The sequence below is a fragment of the Rhincodon typus genome, chromosome 28, assembly GCF_021869965.1.
Source record: "Rhincodon typus isolate 14 chromosome 28, sRhiTyp1.1, whole genome shotgun sequence".
Lineage (NCBI taxonomy): Eukaryota > Metazoa > Chordata > Chondrichthyes > Orectolobiformes > Rhincodontidae > Rhincodon > Rhincodon typus.
The window spans coordinates 32,745,286-32,764,558 of NC_063359.1; the positions used below are offsets into that span (position 1 = coordinate 32,745,286).

Sequence of the window (19,273 nt, forward strand, 5' to 3'; positions counted from 1 at the left end):
ATCATCATCATCATCATCATCATCATCATCATCATCATCATCATCATTATTTGTGGTTGCAGGGTTAGGGCGAAAAAATAGTTAATCCAGAAGTGAATAATTGTGGTTCATTGTCTTCTAACTGTTTCTTGGGGGTTGGCTTAAAAAAAAGTCCAGTGTTTGCTGCTTTGCCGTTTTCTTTTCTTTCATGAAGAAGGTGTTCATAGGGTGCCAAGTAAGATCTTATTCCACGAACTGTTACCTTGCTGTGTTCTGCACTGTAATTGTTGTCCTGTAAGAGCTGCAACTGCTTCTCAATTTTCCTCAGGATAGAAGACAAAACAGAAGTGGAACCTCCAGTTCCATACTGTATTGACTCTGACTCCAGCATCTGAGTTCCCAGAAGTGGAAAGCTCTCATGGGTGCTGCATCCTGGACTTAATCCTCTTCATCTCTAGCTTCCACTCTCCTCTCCCCCTCAGTGACAAGGTTGTATATCAGCTTCGGAGAGGTCTTCACAGTGAGACTCCAGCAGCTCTTCAACATCCTCACTCTCCACTTCTTCAATCCGACTTGCTTTGCAAGATCAACACTGTGTTCTTTGATTCTTGAGAGTCTCTGATGGATCAAAGCCTTTAAAATCTTGAAAAAAATCTGGGAGAAATTTCCGCCAAACTGCATGTAAGTGGTCCTTACTGACATCACTGCAGGCCTCCATGATAATGTTAATTGCATTCTTGATGTTAAAGCTCTTCCAAAATTGAAAACACTGTCCTTATCCCCCTCAGTGGCTGCAGTCAGCCTCTTCAATGTGCACCTTAAATAATAAGCTTTATAAGCTGCTGTTGCACCCTGGTCAATGGGTTGAAAGAGAGAGGTTGTGATTCGAATTGAAATACCACTTTGATGTTTTCAGAAAGCTCACCAATGGTGGGAGGATGGTTTGGCGCATTAGAATGAGGATAATCTTGAAATCCAAATTCTTTTTCCTGCAATACTTTCTAAAAATATCTTCCAAAACATCAACAATAAGGTAGGAAAATATTTGCTGCATCATCCAATCTCTTTTGGTTGACCTAAAGTAGACGCCTAGAGTAGACTTAAGGTAACCTTTCAAGGCTCACGGGTTGGCAGAGTGGTACACCACTACAGGCTTAAGCTTTTAAGTCTCCACTGGCATTGGCACCCAGCAGCACAGTCACGATCCTTTGCTACCTTAAAGCCTGGAGCATGTGTTTCATTGATAGAAATGTATGTTCTTGTTGGCATTTGCTTCCAGCATAAACCTGTCTCATCCAAGATTGAAAATTTGACCTGAGATGTAGTCTTCTTCGTCAATTAATTCTTTTTACTAATGGGGGGGGAAATGCTGTTGTATGCTCCTCATCTACAATGGCAGCTTCGCCACATAACTTTAGGTTATGAAAACCGTAGTGGTTCTTAAAACCAGCGAACCATCATGTGATACCGGCACGAAGACTCGTTCGGCGCTAACATTGCACGTGCGCAGGACTAAGCCAGCGAAACAATAGTGATGTTGACATGTTCTCCTCTGTGCGTTGATGGAATTGCGTTATAGCCAACACAAGTTCATTAGAAATAGCATTCCCCTATTCGTCAGTCATTTTATAGCCAATTCCCATTGCTGGATCACGCGTTATATCAGAACCGACTATATGCATTTTGTTTAGGAGAGTGGAGTTGTTTTACATCAACCATGACTTTACTGAAATTTGGAGAAGGCTTCGATTGAGATACTGTATTGCCAGCAGTTTGAATTTATTTTCTTAAAAGAAGTAAAGTCTAGAGTAGCAGCCGACAAACTTGAATAAACTTTAAACAAAACTCATGTTTAAACAGTTGAAATAAAACTTAACTGCAGGGAGCACGGCATGACAAGGAATAAATAGAAAATTTATTTCTAAGACTCTCAAAAGGAATTGATCTGGTAGTTGTAGCCAGAAGAGGCGGCAATGCCATATGCTGTTGAAATGATGAAAGTTAAGTAAACTGTGTTTATAATATATAAAAACGCACACATGCACGCAATGCAGAAAAGCATGACGTGTGAGTAATGACAAAGAAAATCAAGTGGGGATTATAGTGTTGCTTGATTTGAATCGCACCAGTTTAACATCTCTGACAATTGATATTTATTACAATATATTATTGGCTATCACTCATAGGTCCTAAGACGGCTAATGAGGCTCAATTTGGAATCTCTCAATCTTTATGGTGTCAGGCTTTCGTTGTCACGTGGGATGTCTGGACGTGTATCTTTATTTCGAGTCATGATTTGTGCTTTTTGCTGCTTTCATTTTTCCTCTTTGACTTGCTATTATTGAGTCTCAAAATGCTGGAAACCTTTCCACATACCTATCCTCATCTGGTTCTGACCAGGGCAATGGTCTTCCAGGATGTCAATGTGTATTTTTTATGTTGGCATTCGACATGTCCCATGAAGTGCTTGTTTTGTCCTCATAGGGTGCGTCTTCCCTGACTGAACTGTAAAGAGACAACTTTCTTGGGAGCCTGGCATCTGACAACCAAACTATATGACCAACTTAATGAAACTGATGATGGATGATCACAACCTCAATTTTTGCAGTGCCTGCTTGTGAGATGACAGTGATATTGGTTGCTGGTGGTTTTTTGAGTGCAGTGTAAGATTGTTGTAAAGTGAAAGTCGGGTTCCAAGAAGTGTAACTGCATTATAGCGGAAATGTGGGTAAACGTTGGAGGGTGATACAGTTGAAACAGATCTATGCCAAAGCCAGCCCTTCGCACATGATAATCCCAGTGCCTTTCTCACATGCAGTGCTATTTAAAAACAGCTTTATTTGCTATTACATTAACAATATTGGTAGCTGTCATGCAGTAGAAGTTCATTAAATAATAAACAACTTTGTGATAAATGGACATCGCTCTAAGAAATAATAATTGGAAAATTGCCTGCATTATTACCTAGATCGTTGTCATTCTCGGTGTACATTCTGACATGGAAAAAGGTAAATGTGAAAAAATTAAGGAGAGAAAGTAAGTAAGTGAAATGGATCAGTGGAGGTGGAGGGTATTGGGCCAGGATGGGGATTGTTGGTGAGCGTGATACTCAGGGCTGGGGATTCGGGCCAGCTGTTAAATTATCTTATTTTCTATCTTTTATTTCTGTCTGAACGTTTTAATGGGAGCCTGCATCTCTGTTGCTATCTTTCAGTTCTGTCTTTGGTGCAGTTGTTTTGTGTAAACAGTTTTTTCTATTGTTTCCACGACTACAATGTCTGTGTGTACAGACAGTGCAGAGTTATTCCCCAGTCAGTGGTCTGTGTTTTTTTTCATTGAGTGAAGGTCTTTGCTTTTTGGCTCAGCTGCTGACACATCACAGCAGTGTTATTGAGCTCAAAAGGAAAGCTCCATTTATCATTCTGAGAAAATCAAATTCATTACAAAGTCATTTTTAGTTGATAGTTAATTTAATGAATATATTTTTGAAATACAAAGTGCATTTAAATGCCTTTGATTTTTCTGAATGCAATGATATTACTTTAGATATTTTTAAGTTGGCCTTGTCACAATTTTCAAACTACAATCTATAATTATCTTGTATTGCTTACTTTAATTATTGTGATATTGTCTGGTTAATGCTCACCAGGTCATTCGGTTTGTGGTACAGACTAAGCAAGTGAAATAGTCAAAAGAAGAATGAGAGAATAAGTATTGCTTTGCAATTGTAAAGTATATCTCTGTCTAGTATAATTATTTGATTTTAAAGAACTGCAGTTCAAATCAGAAATTGTGGTCAAGTATCCTGTTAAGTTTACCAAGCCAAACTCATCAGGCACTATTGGGCTTGTTGTTCAGTCCAAGATGAGTTAGCCAACATTAGTCTCTCAGCAGTTGGGCTGTTAGAATTTCTCTTAACATCTTTGAACTCTGGATAGGAACATTCTGCCAGGTTGCTGCATCTGATACTAGTACTGTGGAGCCACTGTCCTATTTCTTAGATCTTCTGAGACCAGCATGGCCAAAGGCAGACCCACTAACCATCTGGAGAGAGAGGAAGCAGTTTCACAGTCCCACAGAGACACAGAGAGAGAGCAGCTTCATAAATCTGTAAGAGACTCTGGAAGTATTGTAAGCTTAAGGGACCAAATAGGATTGGAGATAGTATCGTTTAGTATTAAAAGCTATTGTAACTTGTTTCCTAATAAAGTTGGGACTGTTTTGCATTGGTACCGGCTTGTGCTCATAGTGATTTGATTGCTTTGATATTGTGGGACACGTGAGTGAATTCGTTCATAATATTCCAGTCGGAGTTGTCGAACTTGTTTAAGCTGGAACTTGACAATAGGCTGGGGTGTGGAAATCCCTACAGTGCAGAAAGAGGCCATTCAGCCCATCAAGTCTTCACCACTCCTCCAAAAGCATCCCACCCAGACTCTGTGGCCTGCATTTCCCATGGCCAATCCACCAAACCCGCACCTGTTTGGACTGTGGGGAAACCAGAGCACCCGGATGAAACATATGCAGACATGGGGAGAATGTGCAAACTCCACACACAGGCAGTCACCCAAGAATGGAATTATTAACACGTGTCCCTGGCACTGTGAGGTAGCAGTACTAATCACGGAGTCACCGTGCTGCCCCCAGTCATTGCCATTGTTAACAAAACTGTAGTGGCTTGACCCCTGCGGTCAGAATCTCTGGGTTCAAGCCCAACCTCACTACTTGATGGTCGCAGAAGGTTGGCTTATAACGAGGTCAACCTATTGATCTGTAAATCCTTGCTGTAAAACTTGAGTGGGTGCAGAAAATATTTACAAGAATGTTGCCAGGAGTGGAGAGTTTCAGCTATGGGGAGAGGCTGAATAGGCTGGGGTGTCGGAGGCTGACGGGTGACTGTAGATTTATAAAATCATAAGGGGCATGGGTAGCTAAGATCTTTTTGCCAGGGCAGGGGAGTCCAAAACTAGAGGGCATAGGTTTAAGGTGAGAGGGGAAAGATTTAAAAAGAACCTGAGAGGTAACTTTTTCATGCAGAGGATGGTACGTGTATGGAACGAGCTGCCAGATGAAGTGGTGGAGGTGGGTACAATTGCAACATTTAAAATGCATCTGGATGGGTACATGAATAGGAAGGGTTTAGGGAGATGTGGGCCAAATGCTGGCAAATGGGACTAGGTCAGATCAGGATGTCTGGTCAGTGTGGCAGAGTTAAAGCGAAGAGTCTGTTGCTGTGCTGTACATCTCTGACTCTATTGGAACATTCTCATGTGATGCTAAGTGAGAAGAGTCAGGGTTCTGCTATTATGTCTATGTATGTTTAGATATCCACTTGAATAGTGCCTAAAGTCAGTGTTTTGAGTAAATGAAGCAAGACCATTTGGGAAAATTGATTAAGATTGATATTTAAAGTACGATGCTAGCTTTAGAATAGACAAATTAGTTATGAGTATTTTCTTGAAGCATGATGGGCAATGTTGCCAACATTGTAGGAATGACAATATATGTTTCCCTATGCAGGTTGGCATAATTATCCAGTTGCCATAGGAAGCAGCAGCCTTAATGTTGAGATTGTGACAAGAATTGAGTTGAGAATTATAAACTTTGCTGAAACTTTTGTACTTCAGGGGAAGCTATCTTGGATAACAAGAAGAAAGTTGTTCCCAGCATATGCTTAAATAAATCTTTGCTTGTTGAACCTAGGACTTGAAGTGACCGATTTAAACCAGATCAGTGGAAAATGGGGAAAATGTTCGAATGAGGGTATTATTTTGAAAATAAAGACTTATCCTTCTATAATTAAGAATTTACAAATTTTATCTGAATGATGATACTGCAGCTGAGTGGAAGGGAAGGAGAGACTCGTTTCCAAAAAAGTGGACACAAATGTGAAGGCAGTGGAAGAACTCAAAGCCATGGGTGACAGGACTCTTGACTTGAGGTTGGTTGGCTCGCTGAGCTGGTTTGTTGTTCCGCAGATGTTTCGTTACCACGCTTGGTAACATCCCCAGTGCAGCCTCCGATGAAGCGTCGGTGTGTTTTCCCGCCTGGCTTTTAAACTCTGGGGTCCGTTGCGATGGATTGCCTCACTTCTGGGTTTCCTCCGTAGTGGAATGTATATGGGGTCGAGTTCAATGTGTTTATTAATAGCGTGCTTCATAACAACAAGAGTACATGAACACCAACTGGCTACAAAAAGACACGACCAATACTCACTCATCTCAATCCACATGGACAAGAAGAACCACGACTTCGACTGGGACAACACCAAGATCCTGGGACAGGCTAGGCAGAGACAAGCACGAGAATTCCTGGAAGCATGGCACTCCACGAAGCATGCTATTAATAAACACATTGAACTCGACCCCATATACATTCCACTACGGAGGAAACCCAGAAGTGAGGCAATCCATCGCAACGGATCCCAGAGTTTAAAAGCCAGGTGGGAAAACACACCGACGCTTCATCAGAGGCTGCACTGAGGATGTTACCAAGCATGGTAACGAAACGTCTGCGGAACAACAAACCAGCTCGGCAAGCCAACCAACCTCAACACCCACAACCCGAGCTACAGATCTACTCCAAAACCTTAGGACTCTTGACTGTTTTCAACCCACTTCCTGTATTTTTGCTCTCACCCTTTCCCCTAGCACGAACTCTTACTTTCCATCCCATCTGTCTCCACAAATAAAGGATCATCCTGTGCTTTTTGTCCAGCTCTAGCACGATGACATGACCAAACACATCTTCCCTGCCCTGTCAACATTTCAAAGGGACTGTTCTTCCGTGACATCCTGTTCCTTCCTCAATCACCCCAGCATCTTATCTTTCCTATGACACTATCCCATGAAATCATGGAAGATTTAACATCTGTTTTGTTACATCCACACTTCTTTCCATCTTAGTAGAGAATGCCACTTGTGTGTTTACTGCAAAGTAGCAGTGTGAGAGAACTAACTAGCTTCACCAATTTACTAGTATATTGTTAAAAAGCTGAAATGATGAGATTGAAATGCAAGAGAAAACCAACCTTAGAAAGAAAGCTACTATTCATACAACATGAAAAGAGGGCTGGACTATAGTTGATATAGAGATGCAGCAGGATCTCTCAACTACCTTAGTTAACTGATTAAATTGAAAAATTAGGGCACTGCCATCGGGATGCAGCAAGAATTGGTTGTCTCCATAGCCTTTTACTCAGTGAAAAAGGTACAATGTATGGCCATATTCTCTTTGCATGCAAAGAATAGGGTCCTGTGTGTGAACAAATGTAGCTACTAGCAAGAGCAAATTATTCACACTGTGAGCTGAACTGATAATCTTAAATTGATTTTCAGTGTAATTCTAAATGCGGTCAAGGTTATATTGCACCTATTGTTGAATAGCAAAATCACATCTAATGTTGGGAGCAACATTCTGAATGTTGTCAGGGCAGGGTAAACATTGTTGGCATGCATCCTGCTGCAGACAGTTGAAGGAGTAGTTGTTACAGTCTGCCAGTCATTGGAATGTCTGGCCAACGCCAGCACTGAAATTCATAGAAAAGCAAAATATTGCGAATGCTGGAAATCTGAACTGAAATTCATATGGCTTGACAGTAGCATCCTCTTAGTGGAGAATGCCACTTGTGTGTTTACTGCAAAGCAGCAGTGTGAGAGGACTTACTATCTTCACCAACTGCTCAAAATTTTGAGATATCTTCCTTTTTCTTGGTTGACTTGGCACCTTTCAGGCCAAAAGCAGCCTTTAGGTCCTTCTAGAGTTAGTGCAATATATGGTAATTGATCATTGCTCACTGTATGCAGTCAAGTCCTACTGTTCCAATTCCTGACCTTCATGAATTCATGCATAGGACACTTACTGGGTATCCCTTTGACCACTGTAACTCTGATGTTCGTTCATCTGCAGTTTTCCAAGAGTAAATGTGCACACTGTGCATGCTTTTTGAATTGTACATGTGCAGTCGGCCAATTTCACCGTTGAAAGCCACCAATTGTGATATTCACTGGGAATGCATCCCCTGTGAACAACAGGACTTTATCTTATTGTACAAACTCATGGAAGAGCCTAAGACTGCCTCTTTTGGCCCTGAAACATGCCCAGTTAACCTCAGATTATCCTGATGGGTGATTGGTAAATCAATTAAAGGCAACATGAGAAATAGCTTTATAATGCAGCATGTGATTAGGGGTTTTGGATGTACTGCCTGAGTGTGTGGTGGAACCTGATTTGTTTGTGGTTTGCGAAGGGCAATTCCATTATAATCTGACAAGTAAGCATTGCAGGCCTACAAGTAAAAATGGAGGAGAGAGACTGTTGAGTAGCTCTTACAGAGAGCTGACGCAGACATGATGGGCCAAATGTGTGGGCCTCCCTCTGTGCTGTAACCATTCCTTGATTAAATGATTTATAAAGCTATTTTCACACATCACTGGTCTTTAATTCTAGAATTAAATTTTTATTTTGTGTGTTGTTTTAATTTGTATGTTTACTGGTAAAATCTTCATTAATATTTTGTCTGACAGGTACAAAGGTTTCATTAAAGACTGCCCCAGTGGACAGCTTGATGCAGCAGGCTTTCAGAAAATCTACAAACAATTCTTTCCCTGTGGAGATCCAACCAAGTTTGCTACATTTGTCTTCAATGTCTTTGATGAAAATAAAGTGAGTACCTTATTCTCTAGATTCTGCCATTGAAGAAGATAAATTTTACCTCTTTTTGTGAAAGGCCAGAGAGGCAGATTGAACTTGTAATAATGTGCACACTTCAAGCTTGGCTGAAATGCACATCCTTAAAATTAACAAGCTACTTGCAGGATTTCAGATCAATATGAGGTGGCATATCTCCACAAACTAATGGATACATGGGACAAACTGTCAACTAAAGCAGTTAGTGTGTCAGTTGACATGTTTAGAAGTGTGCCAGATGAATGTCTGTTGAGAATTGAGAGCTAGTTTACATTATTAAGTGTGGATTGCGACTGAATGCTGTTTGAAGAATACTTTTCAAGTAGGCAACTAGTCAAGGTTGAATAGTATATGTGAAAGTTGCTCGATTAGGTTTGGCTACAGCAACATATGTTATGTTTAAAATCCAAAAGGATGGCATATCAATTTAACATCTCATTCAAAAGAGAGTGCCCTCAACAAAGCAACGTTCACAAATAAGTGCACTGAAGTGTCAGCCTATATATTGAATGCTGAATTACACAGAGAATGGTTTGTGTGGTGTGGAATGAATGACCAGAGAAAGTGGTGGGTGCAGGTGTAGTTACAACATTTAAAAGACATTTGGATAAGTACATGAATAAGAAAGGTTTGGAGAGATATGGGCCAAAGCAGGCAAGTGGGACTGGTTTAGTTTGGAAGCATGGTCGTGTGCACTAGTTGGATCGAAGTGTCTGTTTCCATACTGTATGACGCTATAAATCCTGGCATAGGGGATTTGAACCCAAAATCTTGTGAATCGGGGACAAAAGCATTACAACTGAGATAAAGCTGAAAATCAAAATAACTCACAAATGAATTGACAAAGGTGCCTTTTTAAATGGATTTCAGGATGGAAAAATTGAGTTCTCTGAATTTATCCAAGCACTGTCAGTAACTTCAAGAGGGACTCTGGATGAGAAACTACGATGTAAGTAACTCGCTTGACCCAAATCTTTAGTCCATCTTGTTTAGTCTCCATTTTTGCAATGTTTCATCTTCAATTCTCAGTGCCAACTGTACACAATTGAACAATTGTGGAGTTTTTATGCTTTTTGCAAGAAAACTTTAGTGCTGCAATTTGTGAAAACCGTTCTACTTTCTGAAGCCACTGTCTCCTAATTTAAAAACTAATATCCTTAGCATTAACTGCCTATTCCTAGTTGGTCTGAGAGAAGCTTAATCTAACTGAGTGCTTACTAGGCCACTTGGTAGGGCAATTAAGAGTCATCCATGTTGGTGTGGGACTGAAGTGATGTATTGGTCAGAGAGTGAAGACAGCAGATTTCCTTCCCTAAAGGACATTAGTGTATCAGTTGGATTTTTATGACATTCTTAACAGGTTTATGGTCATTTCTTTTTCTTGTTTATTAGTCAAGATCTCTGGATCATTAGTCTAATAATCAACCATCTCAGTTCCAGGACAGCACTGCAAACGTTCCTTGGGGTACAGTACTTAGCCTAATCAACTTCAGCTACTTTGTCGTTCCATCGTAAAGTCAGAAATGGTAATCTTCTCTGATGATTGCCCAATATTCAGCACCATTTGGAAATCCTCAGCTATCTAAAACAGTCCATGTCCAAATGCAGCAAGACCTGGACAATATTCAGGCTCATGCTGATAAATGTGAAGTAATATCGATACCACACAGGTATGAGGAAATCTCCAACAAGACAAGCTAACCATTTTCCCTTTACATTCAAGGCTACTACCTTTGCTGAATCCCCCATAATCAACATCCTGGGAGTTGCAGAAACTTAACTGAACCCCAGTCCTATAAATATTATGGCTATAAGAGTAGGCCAGAGGCTAGGAATTCTGCAGCAAGTAACTCACTTCCTACCTCCCCAAAGCCATTCTGCCATCTACAAGACATAAGTTACGACCGTGATGGAAAATTCTTCATTGTCTAGATGAATATACTCAAGAAGTTTACCACTGTCCAAAACAAAATAGCCCACTTGATTGGCATTCCATCCACCACCTTCATTGATTCCCTTTGTTACAAACATGCTGTGGCATATGTGTACCATCTACAAGATGTAACTCAGCAAGGCATCTTTGCCAGCACCTTGCACCTAGAAAGACAAGGGCAGCAGATCCATGGGAACCTCTGCAAGTTCCCCTCTAAATTTCATACCATCCTGACTTGAATCTATATCACCATTCCTTAACTGTTGATGTGTCAGAATCCTGGAACTCCGTTCCTTAATAGCACTGTGCGTTTATCTACACCTATGGACTGCAGCATTTCAAAAATGTAGCTCATCACCGCTTTCTCAATGACAGCCTGAGTTGGGCAATAAGTGTTGACCTAGCCTGCATTTCATCCTGCGAATGAATAAATTACAAAACCACTACATTACTGTACTCAGATAATTACAGATCACGACAATTCAAGCTAATCACAGACCTTCTAACCATTTGTACTTAATTTTGTCATTTAAAATGCTGTCCACACACAACCTAAATTTAAAAGCAAATAATCTGTAGGTCTCCTGCAGCGTCATTTCACAGTAAGTGGACTTAACATAAACATTTCACATTTTTCATTGTGATACTAAAATCCTAATTATAACCGCTTGTGTTTCTTCTTCTACATGTGTTCTTGTCTCATAGTCCCTCGCGGGATAATTGTTGTAGAGTGAATGTCAGCTTTGGTTAGATTATAATTGAAATATTAACATGAACATGATTATCGAAGACCAGGTTTTTGGTAGTCTGCCTGGGAGCATTAATTTTGAATATGCAGTAATGTTTGACATGTTGTTTCAGGGGCTTTTAAGTTGTATGACCTAGATAATGATGGCTACATCACCAGGAATGAGATGCTGGATATTGTGGATGCTATTTATCAGATGGTGGTAAGTAAATTTATAAATACCAACATAAGTTGTACTTTGTCTTCCAATTTTGTGAATAAACCAAATTTTCTCTCTTTTGAAATAATCTATTTCTTGATATTAAAGGAACATTTTCTCTTAATTTTTAAAAAGAATTTCAGAATTAGGCATTAATTTTACTACGCCTAAAGTTGAAAAGTTTTATTTTTAAATATTGGCAGTTTCCCTGTAAAGAAGGATTTAAACTTCCAAGGCAGTGTGTATCTTAACTCTTGGGAATCTAATTTAGTAAATCTCGAGTGCTGAATATATGTGGCAGACTGTGGGATTTACAGGCACAAGCAAGATACTGTTGTAGAGATTGTTCCCAGCATTCAGCTTAGAATGAGAATTGATTCTTTGAATTGCACCATAGCTGATTCGAAACGCCAATAAGGCAAGGTGAGAGTGACAGTCCTTGACATCCAGGTGGCATCAAGGAGACCTAGCAAAATGGGAATCAATGGGAATTGGGGGAATATTGACTGCTAGTTGGAGTCACACTTGGCGCATAGGAAGATGGTTGTGGTTGTTGGATGTTCAGTCATCTCAGGTCCAGGACATCTCTGCAGGAGTTCCTCAGAGTAGTGTCCTATGCCCAACCATGTTTGATCAACGACCTTCTCTCCATCATAAGGTCAGAAGTGTGGATGTTCGCCAATGATCGCATAATATTCAGCACCATTTGTGACTCCTCAGATGTTCAAATAAACAAGACCTGGACAATATTCAAGCTTGGGCTGAATAGTGGCAAGTGACATTTGCGCCATACAAATGACAGGCGATGACTATCTCTGATAAGAGACCGTCTAACTACTGCTCCTCGACATTCAATGGTGTGCCATCACTGAATCCACCACTATCAACATTCTGGGGCTTGCCATTGACCAGAAACTCAACTGGACTCAACGTATAAATACAGTGGCTACAAGAGCAGGACAGAGGCTAGGAAGGCTACAGTTATCTACTGACTCTCCAAAGCCTGTCCATGATTTACAGTGCGCAAGTCAGGAGTGTGATGGAATGTTCCCAACTTGCCTGGATGAGTGCAGTTCGGACAGCACTCAAGAAGTTTGACACCATTCAGGACAAAGCAGCACGTGCACAAAAATCTATACCATCCACCACCAATGCTTTGTAGCGGCAGTGTGTAATATCTACAAGATGCACTGCTTAAATTCACCAAAGATCTTAACACCTTCCAAACCCACAACTATTCCTAAAAGTTTTTTAAACCTTAAAAGTAGGCTTCAATCAAGACAAATTATTGCAAACCCTTGTAAAAGTAAAACATAAAATTATTAACAACAAAAGAATCAGAATAAGGCTTAGAAGAGAACTCAATTTGCAATTTCTGTTGAATAAAAGAGGTTGTCCTTAAGTTTCAGTCAGTAAGGATTATGATGATTTCAGTAGCAGTTATTGAGATTGGTTTTAATAAAATTACTGGAAGCTAAAATAAAGGAAATTGTTGCCAGGTTAATTGGCAAATATGGCAGAGTGTGCAAAGTTAACTGCAAGAGGGTGATTAAAAAGTTCACCTACTTCCTCATTCAGTTGAAATTAGAAGTGAACGTTGGAGAATGCACAAAATCAAAAGCTTTTATTTGTTTAAAGTTATAGATTGATGAAATGGTCCAGAATACAAGTTGGGAACCATGTCTGTAAAATTAAAGCAAATTAACAGGCAACCTTCCCACCTCTCGTGCATCTTTTAGTTAGAGGGAGATATCCAGACTCCTGAATATGTAGAGAATGTTTCTGTTTGAACTATGGTCCACACCAAATTAAATTATCTTTCTTATGCAGTAATGTCATAAAGGTATACGGGAAATTGTGCAAGAAAATGGTGTTGAGGTAAATGTAGGCCACAGTCTAGAAAGTGGGCAGGCATGAGGTTCTGAATGGCCTACTTTAACACCTACGTTCCACCTCCCTCATACACGGAACTGTTTTCTTTCTTAGTGCAGTCGAGACCATGAGTCTTTTGCCCCATTCTTCTTTACCATTGTTGATTTGTAATATTGCCCTAAATTTTCCAATGGCTAGATAGTTGTACATAGGAGTTGTGCATAGGAACACTGTGAAATTCCCATTGTAGTAGACCTCAAAGGAATTATCTAGGAAATCGAAGATTCTGCTCAACAATTCTCCTACACTTGAAACCCTCTGAATGTATTCATTTAAATAGTTAATCATGGAAAGTTAAACTATTAAATACCTAGTGTAATCCCTGAGTAACTGTTTGGCCACCTGTTCTCCCCTCCCAAAAAAACCAACACCACCCTGAAAGCTATACCTTTTCCAGACCCTTTACACATCCATGACATGACAGCCCCTCTCCTCCCCAGAACCCAACCTGCCCACCTACTTGCAAACCTGACCCCCACTTCCCTCACCAGGTTAGGTCCCTTCTCCCACTACCAGACTCAATCATACTCATTAACGTCGAACAGCACATTAGTATGACAGCCATCCAGGAACATCATGGCTCCTGGTCCACTTAGAGTTGCATATATACCTATGCTTAGGTCAGATTATATAAAATGTTGATTTTTGTTTAAGTTTGTGCCATTCTTAGATTTTAAATGTAATGTTTTGGGTCTTTAGGGTAATACAGTGGAACTCCCTGAAGAGGAGAACACACCAGAGAAACGGGTGGATAGGATTTTTGCCATGATGGACAAGGTAATGAGATTTTGTGTTGTTTCAGTTTTATTTCAAATTATAACTGAATTTAAAAATCGACAGTAATTCTCAAATCAGAGAGTGGGCTGTAACCATTGGCCATTCCAGAGCCTGCTCAATTGGCATTCCATTGAATGGCATGACAATTGGATGGTTCCTTGCCATGTGATCCGTTCCGCCATGTCACTGCCAAGGTAAAACAGTTGAAAATGAGTACCACAGTGTCTTTGCCAATTGAAACTTAAACTTGTATTTCCACTTATCAGGTGGTTTTGGGGAGCTTTACATATTTTCCCTGCATTTATGGCAGTTCACTAATTCTGATATAAAATAAAAACAAAGTAGTGGAGAAACTCACTAAGTCTGGCAACATCTATGGAGAGAGAAAGACAGTTAATGTTTTTAGTCTGAGACTCTTCTTTCTGTAGCACTTTGTTTCTATTTCAAATCTCCAGCATCCATAGTATTTTGTTTTTATTTCAGTAATTTTGATTACCTGTATTACAGAATGCTGATGGGAAATTGACGCTACAGGAGTTTCAAGAGGGATCGAAAGCAGACCCATCCATCGTCCAAGCGCTTTCTCTATATGATGGTCTAGTATAGTTCCTGTCATCTCCCTTGTGCCATGGTAGGTTTCAATCGCGACAGCTTTGGTTCTTCAAATTACAGATATACATCTTTTCTGCTGTAAAAGATCCATAAAGTCCTGCTGTATAATTTTATGAATATAAAATAATATTTCCAAATACCATTATTAGGAGTCCTCCTTTGATAACTCCAGCTATAATAATGATGTCGGCTCTGGCTATGGGGGTATCGGGAGATCAGGGACTTTTTTTTTTGTTCATTCACAGGATGTGGGTATCGCTGGCTAGATCAGCATTTATTGCCCATCCCTAATTGCCGGAGAGCTGATAAGAGTAAACTACATTGCTGTAAGTTTGGGGTCACATGGGCCAAACTGAGAATGTCGGTTTCTTTGTCTAAAAGGTATTAGTGAACCAGATGGGTTTTTCTGACAATCGACAATGACTTTATGATCACCATTAATTTTTAATTCCAGATTTTTACTGAATTCAGACTTCACCATCTGCCAAGATGGGATTCAAACCCGAGTCCCCAGAATAAAACCTAGGTCTCTGGATTAATGGCCTAGAATTAAGCCAATGCCTCCGCATCATGGTGCTGGTTATGGGAGAGACTAGTCAGTGGTGAGTTAGGTGTTCTCTTGAAGTTATCCATGAACTAGTCTAGGTTTTTAATCCAGTAACATTTCCTGGGTAACTATTAAGCTTAAATGAGTCAGAACCCTCAAAGTCTGTGACTTCAAGGGACTTTTTCAGAGAGTTACAGATGCAGCAGAATTATCCATCGAATCTTTCAGTATCCCAGTTAATTCCCATATAATTTGCATTAGGGATTCAGCGGTGTCTGAGCATATAACTTCAATCTACGCTGCATCATCAACTGTCTGGCCATCAGAATATCTGTGTCATGATCTTAGTGCTTGGATGGAAGTCAGAGGTTGTATACTTTATGATCCTCACTTGCTCAAATGTGCATTCATTCCAGCAAGGATCACTGGATAACAGTCAAAGTAGAAAGTCCGACTGATTGGTTTCCTTTCCCTAACTCAAAGGCTCTCTGTCGTCTGTGCAAGATCACTTAACTGAAGAGAGACTAGGTATGCACCTTGGATCTGTAAAAACAGCAGGCAGGATAGGAAATAAGAAAAGTGAAAGTAAGCGGGCCCCAATTATCCTATCAGTGACTACCCATAGACTCTGCCAGTGGTGGTTCTATCCACTGACCATTTATCCATTTCCTTTCCAGATGTCCAGGGATGAACCATTTTGGTGCCATTTTAACGGTTCTGTGCAGAAACTCGATGGTCCAGCAGTCGCTCACCTTCACCCAGATGTGAACAGGAGTGCACGGGTGTGTGCAAGCTGAGCTCTTTTGCTTGTCTCCATTTGCCAATCTCAGCTTAAGAACTCAAAATGTTTCTTTTAAACTTGAGAATTCTGCAGTAGACACACGCCTTGTTTTTTTGGAAAGACTTGATCGAAAGGAGCATTGATATTTGCCTTTTTGTACAATTTTAGACTGAACTAAATTGCTCTATCTGTAAGTTATTTTTGTTTGGCTGCACTGGCTGCCTCAATTAATGTTTTAAATGAACAAAAAAGAAATTGCTGGTCTTGTATTGTCAGAAAATGATGGCAGCGGAGTACTGCAAAGTGACAGTTTTATGTGTGTTTTGTGCTTTAAGTGAAATGTGTTTTATCATATTTATTATTTATTTAATCGTGAAATTGCATTGTATTCTTGTGTTATCTTTTATTTTGACGCAAAGAGGTTAGTTTTCAAACCTGTACTTGCACCTATCAGCAATTAAATCAAAATTGTAGGAACTGTGAATATCAAACTGTTGTATCATAACTGAGCCAATGTCCTGTCATTACAAATGTTTGAGTTATGATAGTTCCTTTATTTAATATCTTCTCAAACACCGTTTAACTGAAGACAGTGTACAGTTTTGAATGCGTTATAGGGCAATAATACAACAAAAGATTCTGGTGCGCACACAAATCCAGGATAAAAGCTGTTGTCTAATCTTGTGCCCTTTCAATACACACATGTCTGTTTCTTCTTTAATCTGCTCTATACAGTTGAGGTCCTCATCAGTTGTAATATTTTAGATTATAATATTGTAAATTAATGTTTCTTTTGTTGATCAGCAGAGAAGTGACTTGAAATAGGTTGACCATGGTTCAATACTGATGGCACGTAACATAATCATGGTTACTTTTAATGGAAGGAGATTGTAGTTTGGTCTGAACTGCATTGATTTTGTGGTTTTATTTCATCAGTTTCAGAATTAATTTGAGTTGGTATCTTAATGAGTGGTACAGTACATGTACACAGTGTTATTTGCACAAGTCAGGACTTGTCAGTCACACCCATGGCTAAACTCCTTTGGCCATTACGTGTTTTTGCTCGTTCTTAAATTTAGAAGGAAATATATTTTTCCCCAGTTTGTGAACTAATGGAAGTCTTCTGGATATCAATGGGTTGGACAGTAAGGAAATACTATGTACTGACAACATGTGCAGTTTACAAGAATCTAATTTTTTTTAAAAAGGGAGTAACTACTTATGATACGCATTAAAAGTCCTGAGTTGGATATAATTGATCTGTATTAAATATGTGAAATGCATATCAGTATAGATTTGTTGGTCCTTTCAAAATTCTGAGTTTTCTAAAACTGATACTTGTAATGTAAGCCCTTCAGGGTACATCGTTTTGTTTTGAAATTGTTTTGTTACCCTTTGATTTGTTTTCTTTATTACATTTAATATTTGTTTTAAAATTAAGAAATAGAAATGAGATTATAACTGCTGCATGAAGTGATATTTTGTGGTTTACAATGCAGTGTTGTTATATTTTTGATATTTTTAAATTGCTTTGCTTAATGATGCATTGTTTGATTCCATGCTGTGATGCCAATTATTCACTCCATGCACAATTGCAAATTCCTACACTCCAGATAACTCAAGTTCTAAAATGCAACTGACAGTCACCACCACATGTCATGCACACTAAAGTTTGGCAGGCCCAGAGGAAACATTTCAAAAGTGGTTTAGTGTCATCTCTTGCTGGCCACCCTCTTCCCTGTCCCCTTCTTCTTGGAACTTTCCCTACGCTAACCACTGGGCACTTTTTGCCATAGTTTTTCCAGTTCCATCTCAATTACTCCCATTTTAATTTTTATTTTTCAAATTATCTATTTTCTTATTTTTGTTGCTCCTTTTCTTTGTCATTTTGAAGGGTTTATTTGAATTTTGTTTTTTTCTAGAGATCATGCTTTCACAATTAGCCATTGTTATGCCTATTTTCTGTGGCACACATCTGTGTCTTGTCTGAACCTTCTCAATAACTTTCTGCTTTATTACTTGCTATATAAAATTACTCTGCATGTTCAACAAATGCTGCATGTGTAGAAGAAATTGTAATTCAAAGCAACGGATGCAAATACAATACAACAAACTCATTTCAGTTAGAAGTGGTAAAGGCTGTAGGTATATCTCTTCATGGAGATCCAATGAGTTTGTCTTGATTTTGCTGCGATCAGGTCTGATCTCTTGTTTAGGTGGCATCGTATTTAAAAGACCAAGGTAACTAGGATCGTTATTCAGTAGCTTCATCAAAATGAAACCACTCTGAGCAGTGCTGACAGTTGTCTCCTTGGTGTGTATAGTTTCATAGAATCAAAGAATGTTTGTGGCCCAGAAGGAAGTCATTTAACCCATCATGGGTCCATTGTGTTTGTCATTTATATAAACAATTTCGATGAGAATATAGGAAGCATGGGTTGGTAAGTTTCAGGATGACACCAAAATTGGTGGTACAGTAGACAGTGAGAAGGGTTATCTAGGTTACAAAGGGATCTTAATCAATTGGGCCACGGATTGGCAGCTGAAATTTAATTTCGATGATTGTGAAGTGTTGCATTGTGGTAAGATGAACAAGAGTAGGACTTACACAGTTAATGGTAGAGCCGTGCAGAGTGTTGTAGAACAGAGAGACCTAGGGGTTCAGGCACCTACTTCATTGAAGAAGGTAAAGAAGGCATTTGGCACACTTACCCTCATTGCACAGATCATTGAGCATAGGTGAGAAAAGAAAGAATTAAAAGGGACATGAGGGGCAATTTTTTTTCACCCTGAGGGTGGTTCATATGTGGAAAGAACTGCCAGAGGAAGTGGTAGATGTAGATACATTTAAAAGACATTTGTATAATGTCATATAGCAGTTGTATGGGATATTGGTGAGGCCACTTTCAGAGTGCTGTGTTCAGTCCTGGTTGCCCTGCTATAGGAAGGATATTATTAAATTGGAGAGGGTGCAGAAAAGATTTACAAGGATGGTAATGGAATGTTACCTTAAAATTCCTATAATTTTAAGGTAAGTGGAGAAAGATTGAAAAGGGACCTGAGGGGCACCTTTTTCA

At 39.5% G+C, this 19,273-nt stretch overlaps 1 protein-coding gene across 1 annotated transcript in view; it reads left to right on the forward strand.

Moving 5' to 3' along the window:
• LOC109931982 (neuronal calcium sensor 1) overlaps positions 1-16,940 on the forward strand; it is a 135,685-nt gene extending 118,745 nt beyond the window's left edge. Inside the window, exons 3-8 of the mRNA XM_020531243.2 lie at positions 8,505-8,643; positions 9,538-9,616; positions 11,462-11,550; positions 14,179-14,256; positions 14,764-14,887; positions 16,093-16,940. Coding sequence (XP_020386832.1) covers positions 8,505-8,643; positions 9,538-9,616; positions 11,462-11,550; positions 14,179-14,256; positions 14,764-14,862 — 484 coding nt within the window. The 3' untranslated portion in view covers positions 14,863-14,887; positions 16,093-16,940. The remainder of the gene's footprint in view (positions 1-8,504; positions 8,644-9,537; positions 9,617-11,461; positions 11,551-14,178; positions 14,257-14,763; positions 14,888-16,092) is intronic.
• The last annotated feature ends 2,333 nt before the right edge of the window (positions 16,941-19,273 follow it).